Raw genomic sequence first — 20,739 nt, 5'->3', positions numbered from 1 at the left:
CACCTATACATGACAATTCTACAAGCTGTCAAAATTTCATGTAATTCTGACACCATTCAAAAAACGCACCCATTTTAGGGGGTTAGTAGGGTAACTGGTGGGGTTCAACACCCAAAAGGATAAAGTATGAAACCAAAATGACCCAATAAACAGTCATGTAAAATTTTATCTAAATCAGACAATGTTTAAACTTCTAACCACTACATAAGGTACATGCCCCTCTGTCAGGCATGTGCAAAATCTTCCACCAAGTATTGCACAAACACAAGTACTATATGTTCTGTTGCCATTATACTATTACATCACAAAAATCTTTCTTTGAGGTACGCAGCAACATACAAAAACGTTTACACTTTGGGGTCTAGTGGGGTAAATACTGGGGTTACCAAGTCAAACGAAGCAGATGGCACATCTACATAACTCAATCTACCATCTGTGAAAGTTTCTTTCAAGCCCACCAAAGATTTCATGCCAAAAGTGGACAAACTTTACCGGAGAAAAAAGAAAACTGAGTAAAATCAAGATGGGGCCCCCAATCAGGGAAGGGGACCTATAATTACATGGCAAAACAAGTCGGACAAACATTAGGACGAAAAACAACAACAAATTGAGTAAAATCAATATGTGTCCCCTTCAGGGAAGGAGATCCATAAAAATAGTTTTGATATAGGTAATACTTGACGTATTTCTCCAGCATTGTTTGTGTATTGCCTGGCCAGTCCAAAGTCCAACATGTAAACATTGCGACATGTGCTGGAAGTTCTTCCCATGGCAAAATTTGAAGGTTTAATGTCCCTAACAATGAACAGTGGTGAGTAAACAGAGTAAAATGAAAGAAAATTAACTTAAAATGCTCTTTACCTATGAAGAAAGCCAACACTATGAATGTTTTGAATGCCAACAAGGATTTGTCTTCCTAACCGCAGAGTTGTGCTTAAGGTAAACATTCCTTTTGGTTGGTTGCGTCTGAGTTCTGCCAAATTTCTGCCCTAAAAAAGCAAAAAAGTATTCATATAAATTTCTGCATTTCAAACTGTAATATCAATTTTATTTACCACAAGAGACATCACAACATAGTTGAATGACTCATTTCTTCCACATGCAATAAATCGACAAACATGTTCTTTTCCCTGCAAAGCTTTCAAAACAGCCACTTCCATCTTGAGGACCTAAAATAAACAAAAACATGTTATATACAGAGCAGTATCAAGAAACTTCGATATTGGTCCATGTCACAAATGTTCTAGACCGCCCCATGACAATTTCCTGCCACCCATTTACCACAGATCATGGGTAATTTCTGTTCATCTCGAATCTGTTGTTGCAGAAGGTATTGTTTTGTTATTGTTCTAATGTGCCAGTTATATCGCATCGCCGATACCTGTTGCTGTGTTCATTGTTTTATACATGGGAAATGGCCATAGCGAGTTAAGGCATTTTACCCCGATCATTGTAATGAAAGCTTTATATGGGCCCCTATTTAAAAATATAGAATATAGTTAATACAGAATAGAGATAACTCTTAAGTACAACTTTATCCACACACAACGAAAACAACAATTTCACTAGTCCGGCGCTACTTTGGAGTTATCTCTATTCTGTATTATCTATATTCTAAATTTTTAAATCGTTAGATGGGGGCCCTCATAAAGCTTGCATTACGATGATCGGGGTAACAGGTGTTAACTCGCGATGACCATTTTCAATAGATAAAGCAATGTACACTACAACCGGCAATGCGATAAAACTGGCACATTAGAACAATAACAAAACAATAGCGTCTGCAACAATATATTTGAGACAAACAGAAATTACCCATGATCTGTGGTAGCTTGTTGGTGGGACATTGTCATGGGGCGGTCCATAACATTTGTGACAGTCCAACTATGTTGTAGCAAAGGCATATTAAATCCTCAAACTGTGTTTTCCTATATGACTTGCATTTTTACAACATAATGAGTGACTTACAACAATGGGGTGTAGCTGTGTATTTGAGTTGTAAGTGCATTTGACAGTTGATTTTATTTAGCCTACACATATCCACCAATTCCATACACTTCTGTATGCCCCATAGCATTTCAATGCTTTGTCCATCTTGGTGATTGTTTTAGTGCAATTTTGTCGCTAATCACTATGTTTTCTATCACCACGAGAAATAAACTTCACTTAATTAGAGCGGGTAGATTCATGATTCTCAAACTGTGTATTGTAATGCACTGGTATGTTAATAGGCGACAAATAATAGGCAAGGACCGCCCCGATTTACCGGTTCAGGTTTGATTATCGTACCTGTTTAGCTTGTCTTGCAGATTCTGCTTTAATTGCAACAGCTTCACCAACAGTGCTATCCACAGCTTCATAAATTTCACCTTGACAAATATACATGAATTTATTTTTGCCAAACTATCCTAAAAGTATTGCTCTGCAGTCTGCAATACACTATTGCCAACAAAAACTTAAAAACCAAAAGAAAATTATTTAAAAAAATAAAAAACTTGCATTCAGTTGCACATGTTAATAAATGTATAAGCAAAAAATACTCGTTGAAGCCAATCAATCATATCTTAAAAGTACATACCAAATCCACCACCACCAATTTTCCGTGTCTGCAAACACAAAAAATATTTGTAAACAGATGAGCGGATTCACATAAAAACTAAAAGGGTGGCTCAGCACATACATAACATACACTTTATTTATAATAATCGGTCCCATCTCAGCCACTGTCTTTTATAGCCTTAGTTGTTTCTGCAAGCAGAAACTCATGGTTCTCCTATACATGCAAAGTTGTAAATTATGCATTTTGCAAAATAACTATGATAAATTTTAGTGGGTGCTATCTGTTTAAACAGGGTGATAAAAAAGTCTGCAGACATAATCATGCTATATGAGGTACAAACTATACAAGTTGCATTCAATTCAGCCATTGTTTGCAAATATTAACCATTTTAGGTGTTAGTGGGGTAAATGGTGGGGCTACATGGCAAAACATAACAATCAACACCTCAAAATGGCATATTATAAAAATCCAGTTTAGAGGGCTAATGGGGTAGCTAGTGGGACTGCAGGATAAAACGTGAAACTTGACACAAAAAAATGAGACATTGCACAAACTGTCAAAGTTTCATGCAATTCGTCCAATGTTTAGAAATTACACCCATTTAGGGGTTACTGGGGTGAAAGTGGGGCTCACAGGGTAAAAGACATCAATGGATGATGTATTCTATAGACATTGTTTACAAATACTAGGGATGCAGGGTGAAACACAACAATCAACACCTATATATAAATACCAAATTTAACAAACTTTCCAAATTTCATTTTATATGGCAAACTGAACAAAATGTCAAAATTTACCCATTTTAGGGGGTCAGTGGGAAAATGTTGGGGCTACAGGGGGAACACAACAATCAACACCTAATTATAGCAAACTGAACAACATGTCAAAATTTCATCCATTTCTGAACTTATTTATTAAATTCACCCATTTTAGGGGCTGGTGGGGTAAATGTTGGGGCTGCAGGGAGAAACACAACAATTGACACCTAATTATTGCAAAATGAACAAATTGTCCGAATTTCATCCAATTTGGACAATGTTTAAAAATTACACCTTTTAGGGGGCTAGTGGGGTCAATACTGGGGCTATTAAGACAAACAAACCAAATAACACATCTACATGACCATATCTAGCATCTATGAAAGTTTCATCCAAATCCATCAAAGATTTGTTGCCAAAAGTGCATGGACAAACTTTACGGCGGAAAAAAGAAATAAGATAGAAAAAAAACTGGGTGAAATCACGATGTGTCCTCTTCAGGGAAGGGGTCTCATAACAGAATCATAACAGTTAATGACTCATTTTAACGATTTTTGCCAAAAAAAAATGATTTGCCCAAAATAAAAAAAGCTAAGTTATGACGAAAAATCGTTCTTAACTGTGTATGTAATACCTACAAGTTGACCTTTAGTGACCTGTGGTGATGTGGCGGCCAAGCTGACAACGAGAACTTTGAGACCATTTATCACTCTTTCAAAAAAGTTTATTTTTTCACCTTTATGTTGATTAACAACGTTTTGCCTGGCATAAACAGCACAATAAAGTATATTATATGTGACAGCACAATTAGGTCTGTAATACGACCACAACACTTTGATCTTTGTTTTACAGTTCATCATACGAAGATTGAAAAAAAATGACCTTTGCTTGTTACATGTGGTTGATTGCACCATACTCATGACTATTGGCATGTTTAACGTCGCAATCTGCGACCTGGGTTTGAGAATGGATTTCATTCTGAGAGAGTAAATATTCTATCTCGGTTACAATACATATAAAACATGTCACTACTTCTATTAATGATGGCCACAGTAGCATTATGTCAATTGGTGGTGGCTCAAAGAGTGTGCAAAAAAAAATTTCAGCATTCCATCAAGCTATAGCGCATAGATGGGCAACCTTTTTGCATGCGTGGGCCAAAAAGTAGTGATATATTGTGGCGGCGGGCCGCAACAATGATCATGCAATAACATAGCAGTGCTATGCAAAGTCAAACACACAATGATTTTGTCTTTGTGCGTAACAATTCCTCTTCTTAGCAATAAACTAATAACTATCAACATTTAATGTAACAGCCCTTCAGTTCAAAAATGGGCTTTAACACATACATTCCGTCCGGCCGATCAAAATAAAATACGGGTCTCGGGCCGCTCAAAAGTTGCCGTAGGTTGCCCACCCCTGCTATAGCGTGTGTTTGTTGGAAAAGCAGAATAGGTAGATCGCTGCCTAATCTTTTTTTGCGCCATTGCTTCAAGGTTTACTACTATTTTTAATTACTTTAAAAACTATAAACCACTTCCAATTAGGTCGCAAGAAATCATGGTTATGCGCATAGATTTTATGGTTCACAGTCACACCCCTGCTCTAGTCAGTATTGTCTTGCTGCCACAGTGGCCCATTAAGTAATCAGCATTGAAGTATTATGGTGCAATCACCAAGTATGAATGCATTTGGGCAAATAAAACAAAACCAAATAGAGTGTGAGACTTGACATCAAGTTACCATCACCAGTAAAAAAAAATCATCCTTAAATTTACTCAGAAATACTTACAATTTTCCATCTTTCCTTTACATAGTCTCCTATGACCAGAAGTGGAATAGCATTATCCGCAGGCATCACTGAGACATTCCGTACAAACGTTCATCCACATGGATATTTTGGAACACCTTTGCTTTTACAGTATTTTACCATTTACATTTATACATCTAATATGCAAAACGTCACCGAAATTAAAAAAATAGCATTGTGCTGCCTGTCATCTTGTCGGTCAGAGGCACTGACATTGATCTCTGGGAAATATGTAGTCAGAGTCAGAGCTAACTCATAAATGTAGTAGATGGAAGGGACCAGTGTCGTTCTGGCAAATTCATTTCCCCCAAAACAAAAACCTAACCACAATATCTTAGGTACCATGTCAAATTGCAAATAAATGTATGAATTTCAAAACGAAAATACCGTATTTGCTCGATTGTAAGCCGCGGCTTATATTGTTTTTTAGCTGCCGTTTGTGCGGCTTATAATTGAGGGCGGCTTACAATCGAGGGCGGCTTATATTTTAATTTTATACCGAAATCATTTCTGCACTCCAACATTTTAAATTATTTGGGGTTCAAAAAATGTATGCGTGTACAGATTATACGTCGATATACGTTCTGTCGGGTACAGTTATCAACGTAACTAACAGATATGGGCAAATAGTCATACCATATAACTACAGAAAGATGTATTAGGAAACAATCGTATCTAAAATTCCAGCGTGCGGCTTACATTTGAGGGCGGCTTACATTATTTTTTTAACACCTCAACATGCGGCTTACAATCGAGGGCGGCTTATAAACGAGGGCGGCTTACAATCGAGCAAATACGGTATGAGGAAAATCTAATAACACCATGACGAAAAAACTCTTCATAGTTCTTTGCCATAACTCACGTCAGCCACACATTTAGCTAATTTTCGATAGGTAATGCAAAGAGGACAAATCCTATTAAAAATGGTACATGTAAAAATATGCTTACGGTCAGGGCTATTAAGGTTGGGCTTAGGTATTATAATAAAAAATTCAATGAAACCAACCCAAAAATTTAGTTCTTGCATTGTCACGCTCAAATGTTGGAACCCAAAAAGTTTCATTAGATTTGGCCATTCAAATTCGCGTTAAAGCTCACCAGTTAGCAAAAATCAGACAATTGATGTGTTTTTCCCTATACCGTATTTACTCGATTGTAGGCCGCGGCTTATTATGTTTTTTTACCTGCCGTTTGTGCGGCTTATAATCGGGGCGGCTTACATTTTATTTTACACTGATATTATTTCTACACTTCAACTTTTGAATTGATTTGGGGTTCAAAATTCGTATGCAGATACAGATTAGGCGTCGATATACGTTCTGTTGGGTGCAGTTATCAACGTAACTAGCAAATATGGGCAAATGAAATAGGGTTGCCATTCGTCAGGATTTTCCCTGACATGTCAGGGAATTTGGTGTTTAAATCTGCGTCAGGGAGAAATGTTAAAATGTACTTAAAAGTCAGGAATTTAAGAAAAAATACATATGTATACTATGAAATTAATGTACCAACGGAGAAAGTTTCTAGTAGTTAGCTACAACCGCGTCTATACCATAAAACGTAAAGAAGTAAACTGGCGGCGCGCAGGTTAACGTATGTAGCGGTTACAACACTATTGTGCAATGTTTATGAAAACGATTGCATGTTATTTCGCAATAACGTTTCACACCACGAAATGGAAATGTTTACCCTCATTTCTGCATAGACTAATGTTTATATTTCCGTTTCTATGGTAGTCATAAGTTATTTTCAGCCATTTTTCGGGTTCCAGAAAGATCTAACAGTAAACATAGTGTTTATTCCCTTATGACACATATCTCCGTCGGTATTTGCAATGTTTCCGCAGTTGTGATTCGTATTAGAACGCGTCGTTTCCACCCTGTGAAAAAGCATATGTTTCACCAAAAGGCGCTATGGCACTATAAATTACATGGCTACCTTAAAATAAATAATATAAGTAATATGAGAAAAAGAATTCGTACACCGGCCAAGGTTTCACATTGTTATTTAAGCGTAGACTTTGATGTTTTCGCCCTTCTATTTTGGAATTCTATTTCTCTTCTATTTGTGGATGCTAAATTTGGTTTTTATCTCACTGCTATGGTTAGCTGGCCAAGAGCTAATCAACGATATCGTTTAAGGCAAATAATCAAGAATACAGAGTGTTAATCAACTCTGTGTGTGCCTAATATTTGAGATAGTGATGAATCGTGCGAATTTGAGAGGCTCATTCCGACATAGAAACATCAGGTTCGCAAGACTCTTTAACTATTCCAGACAGTACAGACAATCCAGAAATCGTGAGGAGGACGAAGAACAATTAAATCGTGTCCGCGATCACACATTGCGACTTTCTACTGAAGCTAAGCGTGAGATAAATCGTTTAACTGTGGTTCAGAACGCAGTTCCAACCTTTGTCTGGAATTCTAACCATAGAGAGTTTGATTTGAAGTTCAAGCCTTGTTCTTTGGAGGAAGAGATCTCTTTAGTCGAATTCACAAGTGACCGAGATCAACATCTGGCTGAAGGTCTACGACGACGTTTGCAGGAGATAAGGTGTGAAATCTTCCAAGGCTTAATTGCAAGCACAGATCTTGAACAGGCTAGTTTCGGCAACAACCCAGACGAAATAAGTAAAGCAGTGAGACTATATCAACGGGTTAATCGTGAGCAACTTGAGTGTATCACGCTAACGCACGCCGCACCTGCAAGGCCATTGTGGTTGCGTCCTAACGGAGAAGAATCTTGTGTCATCAATCTATCCATTCCCTTGAGACACCATACCTGCCGCCCAACAGGCTCTAAGGAGGCTGGTGTTTCAAACTGGTGCCCCTATCCCAGAGGTTCGAACTTGCCAAGCTCGTTTCCCGAGCAAGCCGACGTTTTGGTCATCTACGAAGCTGTTGAGTCATCGTGGGAATCAGACGACGAAGTGCCACAGCATCTGGAATACCTGGTACAATCCATTCACATCTACGCTTTCGCATCATCGGATTTCATAACCCTTGCTTAAAGACAGAAGAACAGACAGACCAACCACTCACCGAAAATGAGACGATCTCCCACTCCAGCCCGGAACAAGAAACGCCCTCCTGCCCCTTTGATCTCCCGCAACCGCTTACAGATGACAACATCTCATTAGTCTCCTACGATTCAACAAATTGTACATATGTATATACATATTGTTTTCAGTTGTGCATTGCGTAAACCCGTCCCTACTCTACAATATGAATGTATGTTCCCATCAACAAACCATCAACAAGTCTACAAAAAGATATTTCGAGCAACAAGCTCCAACTATTTTCAAGTCTACAAAAAGATATTTCGAGCAACAAGCTCCAACTATTTTCAAGTCTACAACAAGACATTTCGAGCAACATGCTCCAACTATTTACAATTCTACAAATTATGAGCTAAGAGCTCCAACTACTTACAAGTCTACAAAAAAGACATTTCGAGCAACATGCTCCAACTATTTACAAGTCTACAAACGATATTTTTGAGTCCTACATTTACGACTCAGCCTAAACATTTAGAAGACAGCTGTCAGACATCTTATACTTTCAATGCCAGTCTACCCAAATAACGGCATTACTGGCTGGGGCCAGCGCGCATATTTCCCCAAGCCAGATATTATCCTACCTGATGGGAAAGCCCACAGCAGCGATAACGCACGGCGACATACTCTTAGAGACCGCTTGTACCACATCAAAAATGCGTTTGTTGCGAAGTCTGCGAATAAAGAATAGCAATTACTTTGCTACAAGGCCTCTTTTCGAAAAAGTTCATACTGGCCATGTGAACATCGACGAAAAGACCTACCAACTTTATGACCAGAGTAATGTTTTCCCAGACCTAGTTTACAAGGAAACATTTCGGGCCAACCGAATGTTCACTTTCAAAGTTCATAATACTTATTACTTATTCGTCAATTATACTCTTGCAAGAGTCGAAACCAACATCCAACTACTTTCTCCTATTATCAAGATGATAAATGAATCTTTTCAATCTTATGATTTCGTTGAAGCGGCCCAGCTTCTCAAATATATACCTAGCGAAAATCGCGCATTATCGGACGTTCTAGCCGTCCTCTCAAGCACTCAACTAAACAACGAACGAATGAATGTTTTCTTCGACTCACAAACTAACCTTTCCACAGAAGGGGGAATTGATGACAAGGTTCTACCGCAAAATCTTCTCAAGTCAGCTTTCATCACCCTTTTATCTTCTGTGACCAGTCCTGCTGCAAATGCATTCCTCTCCTTCCTCGTTATCCAAGCTTTGTTCTGGGGAATAGCCTTGTCCCTGTTGACATTAAAGCATCTTTTTCAACGTATTCAACCTATAGCAAGACCAAAAATCAACCAGGCAGTTGCAGAATTACAACGCCGCTGGAATTTACGTCATCAACAACAAAACAACGATGACGACACGAATGGTCAGTCTCAGGAAGCCATTAACACAGAACCAGAAGCCTGAAATACTGTTCCCAGACTAGTTGCTGAGCGAACAGCATATGTTACACTATACTATTAAACATTTCACACATTCAGATAAGCCTGAACGTAATATTACTCTAGCCGTTTGGCAGATCATACCACAACACATTAACTTTAACGTTTCACGTTTGTCATTCTGCTAGAATAGTCAACCAAAATTTGCTTAAGGAAAACCAATATATATATCTTATTCGTGAATATTACTAACTTTGTTTTTGCATGACAATTTCTTTTTGCATGTACAAATGTTTCTTTGTTTTCGCCTTTCTCATTCAAGTGCAGAAACCCCTATTGTGTCTCCACTACAAAAATATATAATCAATGCTTGTATATAAGGCTAAAAACTCAAAATTCGAAACCTGTGGAGATTTCAATAACACACATTACTTGTTGTATGAATTTGCATTGTATTTTTCCGCCCATTCCTTTTTAACAATAGTGTAAAAGCAATATATTTATACAAGAATCGCATATACTTATAAAACTAAAAAAAAAAAAAAAAAAAAAAAAATATCATAGCTATCAAACCGCATTATAAATCGATAAAACATTCTTGTGTGCAATTTTGTCAAATTATGTTTCGCCAGTCTATACTTATACATTATATTCTTTGCTTCCAACCTTGTCTTGACGACGTTTATTATTTTCCTTACGATATTTATTCTAAGAGCCGAAGAGTCAAACCCTTATTGACAAGATATATAATTGTTATGTTCATTTTTCGTCTTTAATTGTGCATATTTTTCCCAACGTATAAATCCCCACGTAACAGCACCTACCGCCATCTATTGACCAATCTCTCTTGTCGCGTGTCGCTAACGACCATTAATATTGATAAAATGTGTTTTTCATTCAAACACATTGTGCATCCTTTTTGGGGGGGAGCTTTTTGTAGCGGTTACAACACTATTGTGCAATGTTTATGAAAACGATTGCATGTTATTTCGCAATAACGTTTCACACCACGAAATGGAAATGTTTACCCTCATTTCTGCATAGACTAATGTTTATATTTCCGTTTCTATGGTAGTCATAAGTTATTTTCAGCCATTTTTCGGGTTCCAGAAAGATCTAACAGTAAACATAGTGTTTATTCCCTTATGACACATATCTCCGTCGGTATTTGCAATGTTTCCGCAGTTGTGATTCGTATTAGAACGCGTCGTTTCCACCCTGTGAAAAAGCATATGTTTCACCAAAAGGCGCTATGGCACTATAAATTACATGGCTACCTTAAAATAAATAATATAAGTAATATGAGAAAAAGAATTCGTACACCGGCCAAGGTTTCACATTGTTATTTAAGCGTAGACTTTGATGTTTTCGCCCTTCTATTTTGGAATTCTATTTCTCTTCTATTTGTGGATGCTAAATTTGGTTTTTATCTCACTGCTATGGTTAGCTGGCCAAGAGCTAATCAACGATATCGTTTAAGGCAAATAATCAAGAATACAGAGTGTTAATCAACTCTGTGTGTGCCTAATATTTGAGATAGTGATGAATCGTGCGAATTTGAGAGGCTCATTCCGACATAGAAACATCAGGTTCGCAAGACTCTTTAACTATTCCAGACAGTACAGACAATCCAGAAATCGTGAGGAGGACGAAGAACAATTAAATCGTGTCCGCGATCACACATTGCGACTTTCTACTGAAGCTAAGCGTGAGATAAATCGTTTAACTGTGGTTCAGAACGCAGTTCCAACCTTTGTCTGGAATTCTAACCATAGAGAGTTTGATTTGAAGTTCAAGCCTTGTTCTTTGGAGGAAGAGATCTCTTTAGTCGAATTCACAAGTGACCGAGATCAACATCTGGCTGAAGGTCTACGACGACGTTTGCAGGAGATAAGGTGTGAAATCTTCCAAGGCTTAATTGCAAGCACAGATCTTGAACAGGCTAGTTTCGGTAACAACCCAGACGAAATAAGTAAAGCAGTGAGACTATATCAACGGGTTAATCGTGAGCAACTTGAGTGTATCACGCTAACGCACGCCGCACCTGCAAGGCCATTGTGGTTGCGTCCTAACGGAGAAGAATCTTGTGTCATCAATCTATCCATTCCCTTGAGACACCATACCTGCCGCCCAACAGGCTCTAAGGAGGCTGGTGTTTCACGTACATGTTACTGTTTGGTGTGTGTGCGCGCGTAACAATACCTGTTTGTTACTAGATGTTTAACAATATGCGTTATATACACAAATAAAAATCCGCGTCTCAAGAAAACACAGCATTCGATGCTACATGAGAACGGAAATTTCATTTCCTTAACTGTGTACCTAATATGCAGGGAACTAACTAACAACTAAAAGTCGAATGCGTGAGACCATAGATCACTTACCATGGATAACAAACCCATTGTTACGGTCATGGATGAGTGCTTCTGGTTGTTTCTTGAGAAATGTGCACTGTTATTGCTAGCAGGCTACGTACTTTTCATGTTGTAAAACGCTTTACGTATTTCGGCTTCGCCTAGTAATGCTCGCGTTATTATTTTTGGGAACATCGGACTTGAAGCTTTGTACCAATATAAAAAAAAACAGAAATGGCTAGTATCAGTGCAACTGTACTGACCCAGTGGGTAGACAATAAAAACACTGCCGTATATCTGACTCTAATAATTAAACTATCGCTACCTAAACAAACAACAAGACGCAAAGCTAAATTAACGTTCCCACATTATATTTCAATAAAGCATGCCACGAAAGCGCCTCTTGCGGCTAAACACGCAACACAAAAGTCACCGCGCACGAATCAACTGTGAGACATCAATTCTAATGCGTACTCTAGTCACTCTTGGTAACTTAAGGTAACTTTAGATAACTCTAGATAACTCTAGATGACTGATTTTAAGTCTAAAATACGTCTATATTTATAGCGTTCAGGTCATATCTCGTTATCACCGGCATAGTCGTAAAACGTACGCCCGAGAAGATTAACTGTGTTCTAAACCGTAATTATACTTTAAATCGCTTATAGAATTGTCAAGTGTAACATGGCTGGAAGCAGTTTAAGACATTGCTTCACGTTAACACGTAAGGGGACGATAAAACGATAGCCTTAAGCAGTAATTGACCGATGCATTAATAAGTAAAACAGGTTTCAACAGTTTTAACAGCCGGTCAAGCTTTTGTGTAGAAAAAGGCGAGTTATGAACGGGGTTGACCGTGATGATATGACACGACAATTACACGAATTAAAATGTTTTGAATTAAAAAGTCCAAAGTCCGATACACAACCAATGACTTCGAGAATCCCGAACAACTTGTGTTATTACTAGAGAATGAATTTGAACGAAATTTTGAAACTTGGGTTAGCAACATGAAGGAAGTTGATAGTTTCTTACCCAAAAGACTTTCTTAAAACAATCAACCTAGATGCTAGGTTTTCTGAAAGTGGCTTGGAACATGTGTCCAATTGGATAACGGCTGTTTATGCCTCCCGGTATTTTTTGGAAGTTATAGCAAATACTTGACACTGGATGCGTGTTTAAATGAATGCAACCAAGCAGTGGCGTAGCCAGGGAGGGGCCAAAGGGGCCATGGCCCCTCCCAAATTTTCAAAGTTGTAAATTGATAAGCTTTAATTTAGTGTAGTTTCGTCCCTCATCATTGTGGTTTCGTCTCTCAACTATCAAAGGAATATATTTATTACCAAAAATGACTTTTGTCACCAAGTTGTAAGGCGAATCCATGCTTTTTTTATTTATGCAGACATGGAATAAATCAATAAAGCGTTTGGCTATGCAGTCGAACCACAGTTTGGCAAGTCACGTGTTTGGTAAAAGCACGCCGAGCATTGTATTAGACAACAAATCATTTGGCCCCTCCCAAAATTTTTGGCTGCCTACGCCACTGCAACCAAGCAGATCAGATGTCACACTACAAAACAAGAAAAATGACACCTTGTAATATGTATATATATATTGGTGGATACACGTGGACAAGGCAATAAAAAGTGTTGTATTTGACACAAAGCTTAGTATGTGACAAACACATTGATCTAATTTGTTTAAATTAAAAAAGCAGGTGCATTGAAATTTTCTTCCAAAAGGTATATAGATGTGGTCAGCCATGCATATTCCTAAATATAAAGTTAGTTGTGCAGAGTGTATGAAAAATATTTTGCCCACATTAAGTTGATTTTATTCACATTAAGAATAGTTTTTTGAGTGATGAGTTTGTAAAACAACTTACCATTATCATTTGTTTTTTAAAAATTGATTGGTCAAAGTTTTGTCATATATATTTGGAAAGAAGTTTTTCAAAAAGTAAGCAAGCAATTAAAGTGGCTCGCGTGGTGAATGGTGATTGAAAAAAGGGTTAACATATATTTTTTTTGTTTCATTTTCTGAAGGTCCAAAATCAGCCTGGAAAATATTTTCACATGTCCATCAGTTTTCATGCAGCTGTACCTTTTGTTTTCTTTCCTTGACCATTTTTCAAACACTACAAGGTGTTCGTTGTTTTTTGTCCTTAACTTTTACTATGCTTGTCATTCTTAATTTATGGTGGTTTGACCTACTGGTTCGAGATGTAAGTGCCTGTTGGTGGAATACAAATTTGCCAATGATTGTGTTATTTAACAAGTGACAAAAAGACGGACGCTATTTTAACTTTTTAAAATAGCAATAGATGCAGGAAAGTGTAAATTACACAAAAATTTCCATATTATTATAAGTGTAAAAAACAGCAATATAAAATACTATCTTTTTGGTTACATCAAATATTTGGTATACTTGGTGTTTGTACCCTTAATGCCAGACAATGGAAGCAAGAAAACCTGGTGCAGTTTCTGTCCTAAAATGTCAAAATCCAGTTTTGTGCGATTCTTTTTAGGTGAGCAGTAAACAGGCCACACTGTTGTCGACCTGTAAGGTCTTATCAGTGTTTCTGCATGTAAGGCCGTATACACTATAGTGTAGCCAGTAACCACATTATGGAGCTCCAGTGTGTGTAAGTAACCGCGGCTGAAAATGTGTAGTGCGTGATAATGTAAGATTGTGAGTTGTAGATTCTTGTGTTTCTTTCCGCAACATTTGCTGTATTACCAGCTGCTACATCCCTCAATGACAACAAAAAACGTCAATTTTGAACGATGTTGTTTCGTATGGGTCTTGCCTAATTCGGACTTTCTTACATTAAAAGGGTGGTTCTTTGGCCGTTAGACTTTGCTGTTTGGTATTACGACAAGCATCCCGGGACAAAAATGTTGCAAAATGTCATCGCTTTATCGCAAACTGTGAGTAAACTTGTTTAAAGTATTCAAACTACCATCTACCGCGATTTGTTTTGAGCAAAAAAACTAGAAGCGTTCATGCGTGTCCAATCAAAACGTAACAATGGAGACAATGGGGGCCCCTTTAAAACATAAAGTATCGCATGTATCGCATCTATAGCATGTACACGGCCTATATACTAAATCTATCGCATGTACCCGGGACTTTCCCCAACTTGTATTGTAAGTAACCGCATGTACTTTACTACGCGGTTGCAATGCTATAACTACATGAGGTACGAGTTTAGTTTGGTCTTGGTCTACAGTTAACTGATTTAGTGAGTATGGTTTACGCTGAATGTAACAGTCTTCATGTGCTTTACTGCTGCAACTACTATCTAAAGACTTTTGTCTTACAGGATGTCTATTACATGTGTTAGGCAAGCAAGGATATAGAAAACTAAAGCAAGCAGTGTTTTATTTCAACATCCTTTATTGAAGAATCAGTTCACAGTTGCTGATGCAAAAACAAGCAAACAACAAAATGAATGAAATCCAAATCTCAGAACTCTAAAACATTTATTTGTGTTTTCCTGGCTTTTTATCAGCTTGTTTTGGTGGCAATTTTATGGTCATGGGTCCTTCAGAGAATGTGGAAACAAACTTGGCAAAGTTTGGTCCATTAAAGTTGGATGATACAAACAAGTGTGATGATGACATTTGGTTTTAAAGTTTGTTGCTTATCAGTCTCAACTTTTATCTTACTTTCTAATTGATTGTCAGCTGGCAAAGATTAGTGCATTAGAATTGAGAAGACACAGAAGTCTAGTCATCATTGATGATAGGTTCTGGAAGTTGGTCAGTGTGATAAAATATGATTTTTTTCTATCCTTGCTGGTCCACAAGCAAGAAATGGTTTGGAATGCATATGCTTTAAGCAGTACCTAGTATTGTCTATAATTACAACAAAATAGGTGCTGCTTTGTTGTGCATTTGATAAAGTCCTTTTTGATTCAGTAGTTCTGCGGCATATATATCAACCTCTATCTGCTGTGTTTCACCTTTTTCTGGTACTAATGGTTTATGATTGTCAAAAAGTATTCTTTCCTTTATCCTCACTTGTTTTACCACATTATTTTCCATGTCTGCTAACTAAATTTAGTATGTTTTTGATGTGTATTTGGTATTTTTTTACTGCACCTTCTGACTAAAAATTGAATAAATTATATTATTACCTATCTGCATGTCGTTTATGATTTTAATGCACTGACATACTAGTGGACATTTTTTGGAATTTTCTCCTGTCAACTATTCTGCATTGTTATATAGTTCAAAACCCGTTCAGCATCTGTACAATACTTTCCACTTATGGACAACTGATACATTACGCAGTCATTAGCTGATGTTCTGAAATTAAATTTACCCTTGAAGTTTCCAACAAGTATTTTAGGTTTTTAATTTATTTTAATTACAATTTAGTCTTTGGGGTTACAATAAAAAAAATACAAAGCACCATAAAAAAACACAAAATATTATTGATAATGTCAGCAAATGAGTAAACAGTACAATCATAATTCACAGATGGAATCTTTGTACTGCTACTAGGACAACACTGTCAATAAACTAAAACATGATAACCAAATATGTTTTCAGAAAAACTGTTAGACTTGTCTATAGCAGTAACTTTTTAAACATTTATCTTGAAAGTTAAGCTGAAAAATGGAATCATGAATTAGTTCAAAAACATATAAATCCTGCACCAGAAAGCATAGTAAAGTGTACACACTATAATTAATACAATTAAAATTAACACCACTCTGTTACGAATCTGCTGCATGAAAAACAATAAGACTAAAATACCAGACTTTTAAAATGAAGTTAATGAAATGACTGTCTGAACTTGTGCAACAAAAACAGCAACAATGAATGATTTACTATTGATCGCAAAAACTTTACCAATCTACAATACAAAATGTAACACAGAAAGTAGTACATTTTATAAAGTAAAATTGTGCCTGCAGTGGAGCATTGATCAGTTTCGTAAAGCAAGAGGTTGCACAAAGTACTGACTTTAAACCAATTACAACCACTTCACCAGTCAAACTCCTATCAATTTTTATCTTAATTTTGTTGTTACACACCAATTAAACTAGTGACTAGTGAGCCCAGGTCTTTTAACAGCAGCCACATTTTAACAACACTACTTTGTACAGTCTACTTCTACTCACATTTGATTTTCTTACAACACAAGTTAGGGAAAGTCCCGGGTACATGCGGTAAACGCTTATACATGCTGTACATGCTATACATGCTATACATGCTATACATACGATACATGCGGTACATACGGTACATGCGATACTTTATGTTTTAAAGGGGTCCGACAAGGGCAGTTTGGCATCCATAGTAAGTTATCTATGGTGAGACATAAAAACATTTTTAAAGTGGCATTTTTCTTCAAATTTTAAATGGTCCTTGTGACTCCCATTTACTAACCAGAAGCCTACGCAGAAAGTAATTGACGTTATCGTATGTAACGTTTTCTCGTGTCGCCGTCCGTGTGACTTCCGAATATTCTAATTTATTCCGGAATAGAAATGTTTGGATCGCAAAAATGGTTAACGCAGCGGTTCTCAAACTGGGGTCCGCGGTCCTTTAGGACATTTTGCAGGGATCTCGAAAAGGTGGAAGTAATTGTATATTCTTATTTGGCGTCAGTTTGTGCAACTGGATAAGTTGAAATCAAAATGAAAGTGAGAATCAACCGTCCCCATTGTTAAACAAAAGGCTTTATTGCATGACAACTAACAAAATGCAATTGTTCGCGCACAATTGTAATGTTTTTGTCTTGTCTGTGATGTCAGATTTGGATCATTGCTATGCGCAATTTTGCATAACTAGTTAAAATCCTGCAATCAACTTTCGTTTTTTTGAAATACACATTCAGGCTTACGTTAACACATTTAGACTTAAAGTTTGAGAAAAACTGGGTCTATAACGAACGATGTTTTGAGGGTTGGTGTAAAAGCTGTAAGTTTCATTCGACCAACCATCGATTTTTAACCATCGATTTTAAAATCTTTTTATGAAACCATGGAAGGTGAGTATGGTGAAATACTTAACCATACAGTGTGCAGAAAACAGTTTATTTTGCCTTGAGGGAAGCTGGATGGATAAAAGTTTATTTCAGACTTTATGTGTAATCTTGCATAACATTTTAACAACTTGAATACCTTTTTACAAAGTCGTTTAAAGGTAATCACTAGGGCAAGTTTTTGCAACTTTTGCAACTTTTTTTTACAGCTTCCGGCAGCTTCCTAAATACTCAGAATTTATGTAGTATGTATGATGTTATAAGCTGTTTGTAGGAATTTTATGTTGCAACTTTTTTCTATTTTTCGTGCAACTTTTGACTGCAACTTTTATCAAGTATTGCGCAAAATGTAAAGGAGTGATTTAACTCTTTCCACCCCGGGCCATTTTTGCAAAACTGGCCCTAGAATCCGGATTTTTTCTCCCAAAATCATGAACTTTGACCACTCCCCATTTCGTCAATATTAAAGTTTGAGCGGTTACCAGCATCGCATCTGAAAGGGTAATACCCTGTCTTGTATCTAGGCAAGTTTCAGCAGCCTGGGTGCAGTGGAAATGTGTTTGTTTGCCATATGCTGACAGTACCTTTTGTAACTTTTGGCAAACCATGTTAAATTGACTGTTTTGAGGTATGGTTGTAAATGAAATACTCACAGCCTTACTGTTACATGTATGTTTTTGATTTTTGGTATGTAACACCACTATGTAATATAGGACTAGGGAAAAATTTCATTTTGTGTCTATTGACAGTAGTTTTTTTTGCAGCAACCTATCAAAATAGTACTTTATATCATTTATGGTAAAAATTTCAATAAATAATTTTGTGATTTTTTTTGTTGTAGTAAACTTTCTTGTCAGAAATTGTTCATACAGAAGCTCTTTTAGTCTTGTAGGATGCTTACTGCTTACATCTAACCACAATAATGAATCTAAACCAGTTGACAAAATTTGCGACTATACCATGCGCTTGTGTGTTTATTTGCCAGCTCAACATTTGAAATACTCACAAGCTTGTTTTTTATTCAAAGCAGCTGAAATTTTCACCAAATGAAGTGCTAGAAATGTGTTTTCAGGGAAAATTTTAACTTTGAAGATAGCATGTGTAGTTTTTCCACAAAGGGTCATTGAACATATGCATTTTTTTTGAAATTTTCAAAAAACGAATAAATGAAGAAAGACATACAAGGCATACAGGACTACACTTGATCACAATAATCAACCATGGTGTGGAACTTTTCGAAGCAATTGTTCACACACAATGTTGCTTTGCATGTTGGACACCAGCATGAACTGCATTTTGGAATGCTGTGGCTGCTGACTCGTCTCTTCTGCTCACATCATATCTACATGCTCTCTGTACAATACTGGATTTCCCTGTTGGTGAAATCTTCTGTATAAAGTGGCACCCTGTCAGCCTATTTTCTAATGGTGGTGTCACAACTGGAGTGTCATACCTTGATGTACTATTTTTCTCACACAGCTTGAGACTTCCATGACATACTGCAGCAGGGTCATGGCCTTTTCTCCTTTCTGTTTCATGTACTACTGATTTGTTTTTGGTGAAGTGTAGAACCTGTCCATATACACAATGTGACCTTTGTCAAGATAATTTTTTAGCAAGTCTATAACTAGATTATGGATTTTTCACCCTTTACTCTCACTTTGTTGGGAGTCACAAGCCATTCAAAAAGAAAAACAGTATCCAGATCCTGTCACAAAGCTCATATGTTTTGATTCCCCATTTGTGTGGTTTATTTGGATTATATTTGCGGAATCTAAATCTTCCTTTGAAAGGACACGTTGCCCCATCCAAGGAAATTGATTGAGTCTGTTTGACTGCTAAATTAAATGTACCTTGCAGCATGTCAACAACTGGACGGATTTTGTGCAATGGGTCATGGCCATCTTTCTCCAGCTTGATCAATTATTATTAGCATGCAAAACATGCAGGATGGTTAAAAATCTATTCTGACCCATGTATTGTGGACAAAACACTTCAACAAGAGATGGCATTGTTGCCCAATAACTTTGCAATGATGGCATTGTCACTATACCCATGTGCATCGTGGTTTCTCTGTATTTTCGACGCATTATCTATGACGTCATAATTGTGGTTTCTGGAATTGGAAACGTTCGAGTTTACTACGCGGACGACTCCAACGATAGCTGCACATGCCGTAACGACTTTATTTAAAATACAACGGCGCGTTATTGTTCGTATTCCAACCGAAATATATAAAACAGGGCAAAAAATGGGCAAAATTTTTCTTAAATTTAGGTTTTTGTTTTATGACAAAAATATATTAAAACTTCACTGTAGATTTTTTTTCAAAGAAGAAATCTTTCTTCCATCCAAGTACATCACACTGAAGGTATTTCCACGCAACCGCCGCTAATTATCACGACGTAATTACGATTTCATTTACCGTCTATATCAGTGGTTCTCAACCTTTTTTGCTATGCGACCCCCTTCAGAGATTTTCTAACACAACGCGACCCCTTTAACACGCACACAAGAAGTTTAACTACCAGAATGTGTTGATTGTGTTCATCATACATTTGCAATCTAACGTGGCTCCGATAGTTCGGCGTTTTGCTGTACTCAAGAAAACCCTTAAAAGTGTGTTTGTGGCTCATTTTCACTAACCATTTCACTATTTCGTGTTTTTTATGTTAAGAAAAGCCAAAAACTGCAATTATAGAAGTATAGGCTACAATCGCAAATATTGTTGCGCCCGTGACAATCAGGCGGCAGTCCGAGAACTGAAAATTGCCCTTTGTCGTTCACGGGATTCGAACCCTGG

At 37.1% G+C, this 20,739-nt stretch overlaps 3 protein-coding genes and 1 long non-coding RNA gene across 10 annotated transcripts in view; 2 read left to right on the top strand and 2 right to left on the bottom strand.

The window, feature by feature from the left end:
- The window catches only part of LOC145214232 (tau-tubulin kinase 1-like), a 28,241-nt gene extending 23,046 nt beyond the window's left edge, over nt 1-5,195 (bottom strand). For all 3 annotated transcript variants that reach the window (XM_080082724.1, XM_080082725.1, XM_080082726.1), the window contains exons 1-6: nt 5,111-5,195; nt 2,579-2,606; nt 2,290-2,369; nt 1,056-1,169; nt 862-989; nt 678-795 (exon numbers count right to left, since the gene is read on the bottom strand). In XM_080082724.1, the coding sequence (XP_079938850.1) occupies nt 678-795; nt 862-989; nt 1,056-1,169; nt 2,290-2,369; nt 2,579-2,606; nt 5,111-5,176 (534 nt within the window). In that variant the 5' untranslated portion in view covers nt 5,177-5,195. The remainder of the gene's footprint in view (nt 1-677; nt 796-861; nt 990-1,055; nt 1,170-2,289; nt 2,370-2,578; nt 2,607-5,110) is intronic.
- A 69-nt stretch (nt 5,196-5,264) lies between these two features.
- LOC145214234 (uncharacterized) lies at nt 5,265-9,563 on the bottom strand. 5 transcript variants are annotated; one of them, XR_013856999.1, is made up of 5 exons: nt 9,270-9,561; nt 8,771-8,860; nt 8,173-8,274; nt 7,541-8,081; nt 5,265-7,007 (listed from the first exon to the last, which is right to left on the bottom strand). It is a non-coding gene; the product is annotated as an uncharacterized LOC145214234 (long non-coding RNA). The 5 variants fall into 5 exon arrangements; XR_013856998.1 differs by having other exon boundaries at nt 9,278-9,552; XR_013856997.1 differs by lacking the exons at nt 7,541-8,081; nt 8,173-8,274 and having other exon boundaries at nt 9,270-9,563.
- LOC145214233 (uncharacterized) lies at nt 7,007-8,179 on the top strand. Its single transcript, XM_080082727.1, has one exon. The coding sequence runs from the start codon at nt 7,332-7,334 to the stop codon at nt 8,139-8,141; it is 810 nt and encodes a 269-aa protein (XP_079938853.1). The 5' UTR covers nt 7,007-7,331; the 3' UTR covers nt 8,142-8,179.
- Nucleotides 9,564-9,608: 45 nt separating the features above from the next.
- On the top strand, nt 9,609-11,778 carry LOC145213100 (uncharacterized). The gene has a single exon (XM_080081337.1). The coding sequence runs from the start codon at nt 11,125-11,127 to the stop codon at nt 11,776-11,778; it is 654 nt and encodes a 217-aa protein (XP_079937463.1). The 5' UTR covers nt 9,609-11,124.
- The last annotated feature ends 8,961 nt before the right edge of the window (nt 11,779-20,739 follow it).

Source organism: Phallusia mammillata, chromosome 2 (assembly GCF_965637545.1).
Source record: "Phallusia mammillata chromosome 2, kaPhaMamm4.hap1.1, whole genome shotgun sequence".
Taxonomy (NCBI): domain Eukaryota; kingdom Metazoa; phylum Chordata; class Ascidiacea; order Phlebobranchia; family Ascidiidae; genus Phallusia; species Phallusia mammillata.
The sequence above is the reverse complement of the archived record's forward strand: the minus strand, read 5'-3'. Positions and strand labels throughout refer to the sequence as shown.

What these genes read in the sequence shown, in the direction of transcription:
- LOC145214233 (XM_080082727.1), top strand. Translation starts at nt 7,332, where the DNA reads ATGAATCGTGCGAATTTGAGAGGCTCATTCCGACATAGAAACATCAGG.
- LOC145213100 (XM_080081337.1), top strand. Translation starts at nt 11,125, where the DNA reads ATGAATCGTGCGAATTTGAGAGGCTCATTCCGACATAGAAACATCAGG.